This window comes from Lepisma saccharinum, chromosome 22 (assembly GCF_977018435.1).
Source record: "Lepisma saccharinum chromosome 22, izLepSacc3.1, whole genome shotgun sequence".
NCBI lineage: Eukaryota > Metazoa > Arthropoda > Insecta > Zygentoma > Lepismatidae > Lepisma > Lepisma saccharinum.
This window is the reverse complement of record NC_139250.1, coordinates 14,549,189-14,560,974: the sequence shown is the minus strand read 5'-3', so window position 1 is coordinate 14,560,974 and position 11,786 is coordinate 14,549,189. Positions and strand designations below refer to the sequence as shown.

The 11,786-nt window shown below is 40.3% G+C and overlaps 1 protein-coding gene across 2 annotated transcripts in view; it reads right to left on the bottom strand.

Annotated features, from left to right (window-relative positions):
• Positions 1 to 937: 937 nt before the first annotated feature.
• Usp10 (ubiquitin specific protease 10) overlaps positions 938 to 11,786 on the bottom strand; it is a 59,607-nt gene continuing 48,758 nt past the window's right edge. For both annotated transcript variants that reach the window (XM_083144061.1, XM_083144062.1), the window contains exons 9-10: positions 11,098 to 11,157; positions 938 to 2,070 (exon numbers count right to left, since the gene is read on the bottom strand). In XM_083144061.1, coding sequence (XP_083000187.1) covers positions 1,871 to 2,070; positions 11,098 to 11,157 — 260 coding nt within the window. In that variant the 3' untranslated portion in view covers positions 938 to 1,870. The remainder of the gene's footprint in view (positions 2,071 to 11,097; positions 11,158 to 11,786) is intronic.

Here is an 11,786-nt window from a genome sequence, read left to right as displayed (position 1 = left end):
GATTCATCTCACATATATATATAGTAGATTCTGCAAATTAATAACGAATATAAACAAATCATTGTAAAGTGGAACCAGTGACCTTCAATTGTCATTCTCTGCTGGATACAAGATTATCAGTTGATTGAACAACAATAGATATACTTCATGGATATCTGTCTCATTTGGCACCTTTATGATATACAAATAGGATTGTTTAACGGGTCCAGAACACCTAGTACTTAGTTCTAAAAACAGCTCTGCTATTCTACACCACTCGATACTATTTAATATCTCAAGAAGTGAAGATCGCATTGGACAAGAACACTGCTTTCTGGGTACAAGGCACAATTCCCTACGATATTACTAGTATAACCAATATAGTTTCCGCATGTTAAATTCTGGACTGCAAGGCAATAGTTTAATATATTCCCTCAGACTTGCAAAGAACCTGATATACCTTTCACATCATATATTTGCTCAAAGAAAATGAAGCAATAAATAGGCTACTTAGGAGGGATCCACGTAAATTGAATTACTTACAAAACTAAATGGCTGTACAGAAAATAAGGTGCTTCTAGTACATAGTGGGTGCTAACCTATATTTTTCTCACAGTGTAAAGCTCAAACAAAAAACACACACACAAAAAGCAGCATCGGAAAATAACAGTGGAAGACAGATTGATGAGAAACAGCAATGACCACAAAACTCAAATCTGTATCAATGTCTTCAGCATTAAAAAAATGCATCACTACTGCATTTTCAGTCATCTTATATTTCTCTCTTAACCCCATTTTGGACGTTTAAAGTGTCAAGCTTGCGGCTTCAAAACCCCTTCATATTACTCATAAATATATTAAATTCCTATTTATAGATGAAATTTTAATTTATGTTAATTCCTAAAGTTGATCATTTAAACTATAATACAAAAAAATTAATGAAAATAAGATACAGAAAGAGAATTAAAGTATGTTTTCTTTCACTATGCTAGGCAAAAAGTATGTTTTTTTACAAAGTCATTTCATCCAAAATACATACAATTTCACATTATGTAAATACAAAAGTTCAACAAAATTCATAGTAAAAGAAATAACACAAAGGCTTCATAATAGCTGTACGTCAAGGATACATTTTTTTTATATAATTGTGACATTTAACCGAAGCCAAGTATGCAATCACTGATATTATCGACAGGAAAAAAAGCAATAGTTACGATATTAAAATAAAGGTTACTACTTACGACATACTTTTATCACCCCTGTATCACAGATTCAAAATAAGGTTTCATTCTTTGAAATCCATAGTTAACAGCTCGAGACATACTATACTATTCAATATTCCTAATAAAAACCACAGCAAGCTTCTTTATTTTTTTTCACTACTTTTAATTTAGCTTATTAAGTGCACTTCACTACTTTTCAAATTGATTAACATCACATTCCAACAATTCAACAAATGATGAGTAACAATTACATTATCTTGTCACCAGTTATTGTTAGGAATCAACTTCTGATGTTATATTGTCAAAAGTATATTCATATACATATATGTATATATTTTATCACATCACATAATCCTCTGCTTGCAGAGAAATTACAATAAAACCAGGATAAATTATTCACAAAATGTAAATTCTTCACAATTAAAACAGATTTCCACTTGTGTTGCACTATCTGCATTCTCACTATTTTTTTCATTTTCCTTTTAATAAAAGTCATTATGTCTGTAGTCTTTTAATGGCAGGTAGACACTACACTGTCCACACACTTTGATGCTACATATATGCACAATCAAGATTACGCTTTAGAAGGTCAATTTTAGTTTTCACGAGAACTGTGTACTTCCTACAAACTACCACCACTGTAAATTATTTTTATCAGATGGAGGTAGTTAAGATGTACCGACCAGCGTGTCTCCCCGTCTGTAGTACAACAAGTACGGGACTCTTGGTACTCTTGGCTTTAACACTTGTGATTCCAGAACAGTTTTCACAACACTATCATCGTATCTCACCCACCCACCATACCCTGCATGGTAAACATCAGTGATGTAGTGCCCCTTGGTAGCTTCCTTTCCATCATGATAGACAACTGTAAGACAAACAATTTTAAAGATTAACGAGTGCAATTCCATCATGACAGATCTGACAAATCAACATTCATTTTTTAAATTATTTTAACACCTTAAAATACGTAACTATCAATTCATGTAATTTCATTTTCCTTGATGAAAGTTGTTTAATTTCAGAATATTCCTCTCCCTCCATCTCAATTCTCAGGTACAGAAAATACATTTTTCGTACTTGTGACGGATGTGACACTTCCGAGACATGACTTTAGGAGCTTCAGAAAACTCTCTTAAGTAAATGGGTTTTCTGAAACAATTTTATTTCCACAAAGCAAACTTTACTCAACATTTAGGTGCCTTGTTTCTAAAATTATTACTATATACTTATACTTTTTATATAAACATTTTTGGCTGTGACGGGTGTGACAAATGTGGCATCATGCACATTATTTACTTTGTAGAATTATGAAACAATGCAAAGAGTATGAAAATTATCATAAATAGATTCTTCAAACTAAGGTTTGTTTCAGAAACGAAGTAGAATACTTCACAGCTTAAGATATAGAAACAACACATGAGATAATTAGAATGAAATTAGAATTAATTTAGATTTCTTATGGTAATTAACTGGGTCGTATGCTATTACGAAGCGTAAGGCAGAGAACAGGGAAAGCTGGAGATTGCAGTGAAAAACCTGCCAATTAGGCAGAAAACAATGAATGAATGAATGGTATAATAATATATCATAATGAAAGTAAATATGTGGAACACCACACACAAAATCCCACTTCTAAAAGGTAAAGTGCTCCTCTGTGCTATAGGGGGTGTGGCCCCTGGCCCCCTTTACCCCCCCCCCTGGAGTTTCCTCCAAGTACCCATTTTATACGACGCTGGGTGGGCGCTGAAGCCGCTTGAACAGGTGGAAAAAATTCCAGTTCTCCCAAGCTGGGGATCGAACCCGGGTTTCTCTCATGGTAGACCGATGCCATAACAACTGAGCTACAGTGGCTATTCTACTATACTATACTATACTATACTTCTACTATAAAAAGTAATAGGTTTAAAACAATGTTATTTAAAAGCCATGGAACTATGTCTGTATTAATAATTCCAAATTCTGCATAGTGTTCCCTTTAATTTCATATATAATAAGTGATACTTTCAATAAAAATAAATTAACCTTGTTCGTCCAGTTTCACATGGGATGGCTCGGAACAGTTCCCAGAATAAAAAAGGGATTATTCAACATGTTGATTGTCACTAGTAGCAACACTGAATCAAATAATCAAACAATGGCTTTCTTTCTGCCTCTAAATGTGACATGCAGTAGTTCCACTGACTGGCATGTGGTGGCAGCACTGGACTGACTAGCCTTGTTGAGTAGTCCACACCAAAACAATGTTCTCATGAAAAGAACAAATTGTGTCATCAAAAAATCAAGTTGCATGCGAAAGAAATGTTGTTCCAGTCGGGATGCGCTAGCAACCGGTGTGGAACCACTCGCTCTGCTAGTGACGCACTGTTGCCGGGTTGACTTACTTCAGGATTTTCGCGAGCCCACAGAAACACATGATTAAACATCTGGTTAAACAGTCAACAACGGGACACTTCCATTCTTCTCATTCAGGCTCTGTTCATATTTGAAGGAACAACGTTAATAGGCGGAGAGCTTTTGGCTGAGTGCAGTGCATTTTTATTTTAATATTCAGTCCGATTTCTGTGAGCGGGCGTTCGTGTGTGAGTGTGTGTGTTTATAAGAGTTGTTTGGAGAAATTGTACTCCAACGGAAAGAAGAAAGAAAGTAATTGGTATTGTAATCAAGTAGTCCTGGGTTCGACACCCTGTTGAGGCATATAGTGGCTCGGATCCCACTTCCAACTATAGGTCCATTCCAGATTAGCTGTAGTGTGCATAAAGTGAACTTTAAAACACCAACTCAATCAATCAATCAATTCACACACAATTGATTTGTTCTTGATAAATTCTTCTTCGTACTACAGTAACTCAGTTCTGTGAAATTCTGTTTTAGAGGTACTCTTTTGTAGGTTTCGCAAAATATAATTTAAAAACGTGTTAACGAAACCAAGTTGTATGTAATTTGTTTATACGTAATTCACCCTAATTTTCAAGAAATACATTTCATTTGTAATTGGCGACATTTACAATCACATTTAACATTTATTATATTTTACCTAGTTAGAATTCATTATTTTCCTGTCTAATACAAGATTGGGATAAATAAATAAATACGCAAGCAACACCGGGTAATCAGGTAGTACAGAATAAAAAAGGGGGAGAAAAATACAGACTTACTGGCCATTTAAAAACTAACAAATTACACACTAGGATAAAAAACTTAACTTTTACTGACAAATGTTCAGCCATAAATACCCTACAACTTTTATTTGCTTTGCTTTATTTTACTTCCCTTTTTGTGCCATTTCTGGTAAATTTGCGAATATGGGGATGAGTGATGACATGATGAAATTGATGGACACACAAACATCCATACCCAGACTGGGATTCGAACCCAGGATCCCTGGAATCCTAGAGCGATGTGCTAACCACTCCGACATGGGGACTGGCCCTACAACTTTTATGATTTAGATTAAAACTATAGCTTTAGTTCCATTTACACCCAAAATGTAAAGGTGGTGCTTTGTTATTGGAAAATATTAATTTTGTACTACAATACAAAAACCTAGCAAAATCTATTAAGCATAGAAATAAAAAAGTAGACTATATTCAATTTATCCTTCATTTCTAGTAATTACAAGTAAATAACAGAGAAGCATGTACGTTCGATAACTATGACCATGTACAGGATATACAATGATCAACTCTCTGAACAAAATTAGTCTGCCACATGTGTAACACAAGATTCCTGCATTATTTCCAGTCACCTGCTGACTTCATGTGGCAATATACAGGGTGACAATTAATGAACTATATGAAATTAAACCGTCATAATTTCTGAACGGTTCGCATGATGATGTCCAAACTGCGTGGCTGGCCACAGGGCATGATGGGAATTCGTATGTGTATGCGCACCCAGAGGGCACTGGAAGGGAACTCGCTTGGCTGCCATATTCCCCAGATCTGAACACATGTGACTCATTTTTGTGAGACTATGTTAAGGACAAGGTGTACAGAAATAACCCCAAAACCATTGCCGAGCTGGAACTGCTATTCAGGAGGTCATCGACAGCATCGATGTATCGACACTTCAGCGGGTCAAGTAGAATTTTGCTGTTCGTCTGCCCCACATCATCGCCAGAGATGGCAGACATATCGAACATGTCATAACCTAAATCCGTTTACATGTGCAATATAGTTTGTGTACTACGTGGTTTGTCACTAATTTCAGTTTTATTTCATATAGTTCATTAATTGTCACCCTGTATGTTAAATTACAACAGAACTCAAAATTTCAAATCTCAATTATCACATGAGCATCTGATGATGCAGTATGAAAAATACTGTTTACTCTAATTACAAAATATTCAATTTATTATATTCATTGTGGAGATGTCACGTCACCCCATTAACTGTTGAAGATCTCCACACCTCTAGGTAGGATTGTGGGAGGGGGGCTGGCAGTCTGGAAATCTGCCTAGGCCCTTCAAGGGCTGTCGAACCACAGGTTTTTACTTCACACCTTGTGTTTCTAATTACACACAAAAATAAATAATAATTAATAATCTATTTTAAACTTACATTAAAAACTTGTGCACAAGGTTTTCTCTAACTTTATACATATATTTAATAAATTAGTATTCACTACATATTTCTAAATAACACATTGAGCAACTGAATAACAGGTAATGTTTCACAAACTTCTTGCTTGTATCGTCATAATAGGATGACCCCTACAAAATGAGAAATTTGTCAACCCTTCCGTTATAACCATGTGCTGTTTTTTTTAACATAAGAGTGAATAATAATGTATTTTCCAGCACAATGCATGAGCTAGTTTCTCATATTAGGCCACTTAATAATAATTTAACATACTAGTAAATGAGTGTCATGTCTTCAACTTTGAATATCTATCAAATGAATCAGGGTTATTCAAAATTGTCAAAAATAAATTATGCAAATTAAAATTAACACATTTATGCAAAACATTCCCCAAGAAAAGAAACCAATTGGGAGGGGAGGTGAAAGTGTTTTCAAGCTTCTGATCATGGCAAGCAAAATTTTCAATTTCAATAACTTTGAGGTTTTTGGACACACATTTTTCAAAATTACTCTCTCTCTCTCTCTTCACTCCCAAGTTGGTTTCCCAGGTCACAGAGTATCTTCTTGGAGTAACAGATTTTAACTGATCTAACTCTGCAGCATTGTTAGCTTCTGTCACGAGCAACATAAATATCAGACAATGTATAAACAAAAATGATATTTATAAAAATAAACTTGTGAAATGCATGTACGTTCGATAACTATGACCACGTACAGGATATACAATGATCAACTCTCTGAACAAAATTATTCTGCCACATGTGTAACACAAGATTCCTGCATTATTACCAGGCACCTGCTGACTTCATGTGGCACACACAATGAACAAAAGTAGGGAAAATGGTGTTCCTACCCTAAAAAAATTCCTTCTTTTTAACTTGTTCACAAAATCAATCTATGATAAATGTAAAAAATTAAATTTTGCACTTATCCAAGTTTCAATTTTAAAATGGTATAACTATACGACAAACGCAAAATGTGACATAACATACTGTAATGTTTTCATCACGAAATTGTGTGAAATGAGCTGCAAAATGTGAAATACTCAAAAAAAACAAAATTTAGTTACAGACATGACTTTTTTGGAAGAATTATCCTGAGTTATGCAAATCATGGAAAATTGATTAACTCTGCTGTAAATATTTGAGAAGCAAAAATGGACTCCTTTAAACAGGTATAAACTTAATACTCTGACAACTACAAAAATTTGCTATTGGATAAATTTAATTTTGTATAACAGTTTTAGGTTTTATTCATCATATTAACACCAGAATGCCATTTTACATCCCACTTTTAACTTGAAATGTGGCATTTTGTACCAATATCTTGACTTTTCACAATAAATATGTGGCTCTAGGTATAACATTTGACGAGAATGAACATTTCAACAGAATCCCACAAACTGAGAGAATTAAGAAGAAAAAAAAATACTGTAATTCAGACATATTCTACCAGAAGCAAATTATTCTAATTTATTAATGACTATAATTTTTATTACATTTTTCTTAATTTTCGCAACCAAAATCTACCACAAACTCACGGCTGGATCCCGATTCATACATAAACATTCCAACCACCCACCTAGTCAAAAAGACAACATCTGGAACAACTTTGTTAGAAGAGCCGTGCACTTACGTTCCAACAACCAAGTGCTGCAAGAAGAATTGGACATTCTAAGATAACAGACCTCCCTTAATGGCTACAGCCCCGGTATAATTGACCAAAACCTGCTAAAAGTGAAAGAAAAGGAAAAAAAAAACAGAAAAAAGCCAAACACCACCTTCCCACAAACGAAGAGGATCCACGACTATGGTTAGGGATACCATTTATACCAGACCAGGCCTTTCCACCAAACTCGGACGCATCTTGGAAAAACGAAACTACAGAATAGCATATAAACCTGGCAAATCCATAGGACAAAACTTAGCAGGCTTCAAAACGTACGACAAAGACCCCTTAACAAACTGTGGCATCTACAGCCTCAGATGTGAATGCACCCAAAAATACATAGGACAATGCAAAGACCCATCAAAGACCATTTAGCCGACCACCTAGGATACATACGCAGGAAAGAAAGTTCTTCCGGTTTATCCAAACACGCCTTAAAAACCAACCATCAACTTCCACAGGATTGTGTTTCCTTCATTGCACACGATCAAAAACACAAATAATCTCGATGACAATTTATGTGGAAATCTTTATTCTTCTTGGTACAACACAGTAAAATTCAAAAATCCATTTCCCCCAACGAGTATTCCAAACATACCAAGACTTACCAACACTGCAAGACCGCAACGACATCTGCCAACGGATACATGAAGTAACGCCAGTGTAACGAAAACTGCATCTACTCAGTCTTTCCTCGACCAGCCCTGAAGAAGACTCCGTGAAAGAGCCGAAAGCTTGGAAGAACTCCAAAGTGTTTTTTATCGTGCTGCTCGTGTGTTATTTTAGTGTTTTAACAAATAAATTTCTTTAGTTTCGAATGGAAAATTGTGAATGCTACTTGTAGATTCAGAACAAAGCTTACAAAGACAAATGGAAAAATATGTGCTTATTGAAAAGGGATCCTGAACTAATGTGTTCATGTAATTCACCATGATCAAAAATGGGGCACAGTTTTGTAAGGCAACTAATCACGAATCCCTCAAAATAAGAAAGGTTGAGAACCAATGCAATAACACTTTGAGTTCATATTTAACTCCACTTGATGCAAAGAACGGCAAACCAGGACTGGACAAGTTTAAAGTGGGATCCAAACAACTATGCGCTTCCACCAGGTATTGAACTTAGGACTCCTTGATTATAAGACAGAAATATTACCACTATGCCATTCCAGAGGTGCTCAATGCTGCAAGATCATCGCCAATGTAGAAGAGGTGGAACATCTAACGGAGAAGAGGGGTAACATCTCGCGGGGAAGAGGGTGAACATCTCGCGGGGAAGAGGGTGAACATCTCGCGGGGAAGAGGGTGAACATCTCGCGGGGAAGAGGGTGAACATCTCGCGGGGAAGAGGGTGAACATCTCGCGGGGAAGAGGGTGAACATCTCGCGGGGAAGAGGGTGAACATCTCGCGGGGAAGAGGGTGAACATCTCGCGGGGAAGAGGGTGAACATCTCGCGGGGAAGAGGGTGAACATCTCGCGGGGAAGAGGGTGAACATCTCGCGGGGAAGAGGGTGAACATCTCGCGGGGAAGAGGGTGAACATCTCGCGGGGAAGAGGGTGAACATCTCGCGGGGAAGAGGGTGAACATCTCGCGGGGAAGAGGGTGAACATCTCGCGGGGAAGAGGGTGAACATCTCGCGGGGAAGAGGGTGAACATCTCGCGGGGAAGAGGGTGAACATCTCGCGGGGAAGAGGGTGAACATCTCGCGGGGAAGAGGGTGAACATCTCGCGGGGAAGAGGGTGAACATCTCGCGGGGAAGAGGGTGAACATCTCGCGGGGAAGAGGGTGAACATCTCGCGGGGAAGAGGGTGAACATCTCGCGGGGAAGAGGGTGAACATCTCGCGGGGAAGAGGGTGAACATCTCGCGGGGAAGAGGGTGAACATCTCGCGGGGAAGAGGGTGAACATCTCGCGGGGAAGAGGGTGAACATCTCGCGGGGAAGAGGGTGAACATCTCGCGGGGAAGAGGGTGAACATCTCGCGGGGAAGAGGGTGAACATCTCGCGGGGAAGAGGGTGAACATCTCGCGGGGAAGAGGGTGAACATCTCGCGGGGAAGAGGGTGAACATCTCGCGGGGAAGAGGGTGAACATCTCGCGGGGTAGAGGGTGAACATCTCGCGGGGTAGAGGGTGAACATCTCGCGGGGTAGAGGGTGAACATCTCGCGGGGTAGAGGGTGAACATCTCGCGGGGTAGAGGGTGAACATCTCGCGGGGTAGAGGGTGAACATCTCGCGGGGTAGAGGGTGAACATCTCGCGGGGTAGAGGGTGAACATCTCGCGGGGTAGAGGGTGAACATCTCGCGGGGTAGAGGGTGAACATCTCGCGGGGTAGAGGGTGAACATCTCGCGGGGTAGAGGGTGAACATCTCGCGGGGTAGAGGGTGAACATCTCGCGGGGTAGAGGGTGAACATCTCGCGGGGTAGAGGGTGAACATCTCGCGGGGTAGAGGGTGAACATCTCGCGGGGTAGAGGGTGAACATCTCGCGGGGTAGAGGGTGAACATCTCGCGGGGTAGAGGGTGAACATCTCGCGGGGTAGAGGGTGAACATCTCGCGGGGTAGAGGGTGAACATCTCGCGGGGTAGAGGGTGAACATCTCGCGGGGTAGAGGGTGAACATCTCGCGGGGTAGAGGGTGAACATCTCGCGGGGTAGAGGGTGAACATCTCGCGGGGAAGAGGGTGAACATCTCGCGGGGAAGAGGGTGAACATCTCGCGGGGAAGAGGGTGAACATCTCGCGGGGAAGAGGGTGAACATCTCGCGGGGAAGAGGGTGAACATCTCGCGGGGAAGAGGGTGAACATCTCGCGGGGAAGAGGGTGAACATCTCGCGGGGAAGAGGGTGAACATCTCGCGGGGAAGAGGGTGAACATCTCGCGGGGAAGAGGGTGAACATCTCGCGGGGAAGAGGGTGAACATCTCGCGGGGAAGTGGGTGAACATCTCGCGGGGAAGTGGGTGAACATCTCGCGGGGAAGAGGGTGAACATCTCGCGGGGAAGAGGGTGAACATCTCGCGGGGAAGAGGGTGAACATCTCGCGGGGAAGAGGGTGAACATCTCGCGGGGAAGAGGGTGAACATCTCGCGGGGAAGAGGGTGAACATCTCGCGGGGAAGAGGGTGAACATCTCGCGGGGAAGAGGGTGAACATCTCGCGGGGAAGAGGGTGAACATCTCGCGGGGAAGAGGGTGAACATCTCGCGGGGAAGAGGGTGAACATCTCGCGGGGAAGAGGGTGAACATCTCGCGGGGAAGAGGGTGAACATCTCGCGGGGAAGAGGGTGAACATCTCGCGGGGAAGAGGGTGAACATCTCGCGGGGAAGAGGGTGAACATCTCGCGGGGAAGAGGGTGAACATCTCGCGGGGAAGAGGGTGAACATCTCGCGGAGAAGAGGGTGAACATCTCGCGGAGAAGAGGGTGAACATCTCGCGGAGAAGAGGGTGAACATCTCGCGGAGAAGAGGGTGAACATCTCGCGGAGAAGAGGGTGAACATCTCGCGGAGAAGAGGGGGAACATCTCGCGGAGAAGAGGGTGAACATCTCGCGGAGAAGAGGGTGAACATCTCGCGGAGAAGAGGGGGAACATCTCGCGGAGAAGAGGGGGAACATCTAACAACTGAAAAGGTTCAAAGCAATCTTACCTGCAAAGAGTTTATACTGCTTCTGCTTAGGACCGAACTTTTTGTTTGACGACACCAGTTCTGAAAGGAAACAAGATTTTTTTTACTGACAAAAATAAAGAACAAGACCAAAGAGAAAACCTGATCAATAATAAATATAACCAACCCATGCAAACCACCAGCTTCCTATGAATGTGGAAATCACATTGTGTTTAGGCTGGGGTTGCAAGTTGTAAAAGCAACTACTATTTTCTGTTTGATGCCAAGCAATCTAAAGCAGAACCCTGATCTTGCATTTGCATATTCATTCTTCATAGTTCCAATTGAGCAAAACATCATAAAAATTTCCCGATTTTTAAGTTTTACTGCATTTTTAAATTTCATCATCTTGGTCTCCTGAAGAACTTAACAGAGTTTCACTGCACAAGGTTGTCAATTTTGGTAACTGAAAATTTGCATATTATCTTGAATCTTTATTAAATCAGTAGTATTGTTTGTTTGGAATTTTCAGGTTGGAAGCAGAGTAATTTCCTTTAAATTTATCTTTGGCAAAGGGTCATTCCATATCAATTCAACCAAAAAAGAAAGAGGTTTGGGAACCCACCATCTCAGATTTTTATGAAACTTGGTACATTCAATCCTTCCATGGTAGTAAGAAACCACATAAAATTTTTCGCCTCTAACTCATCTGGTTTCAGAGTTATGGCCTC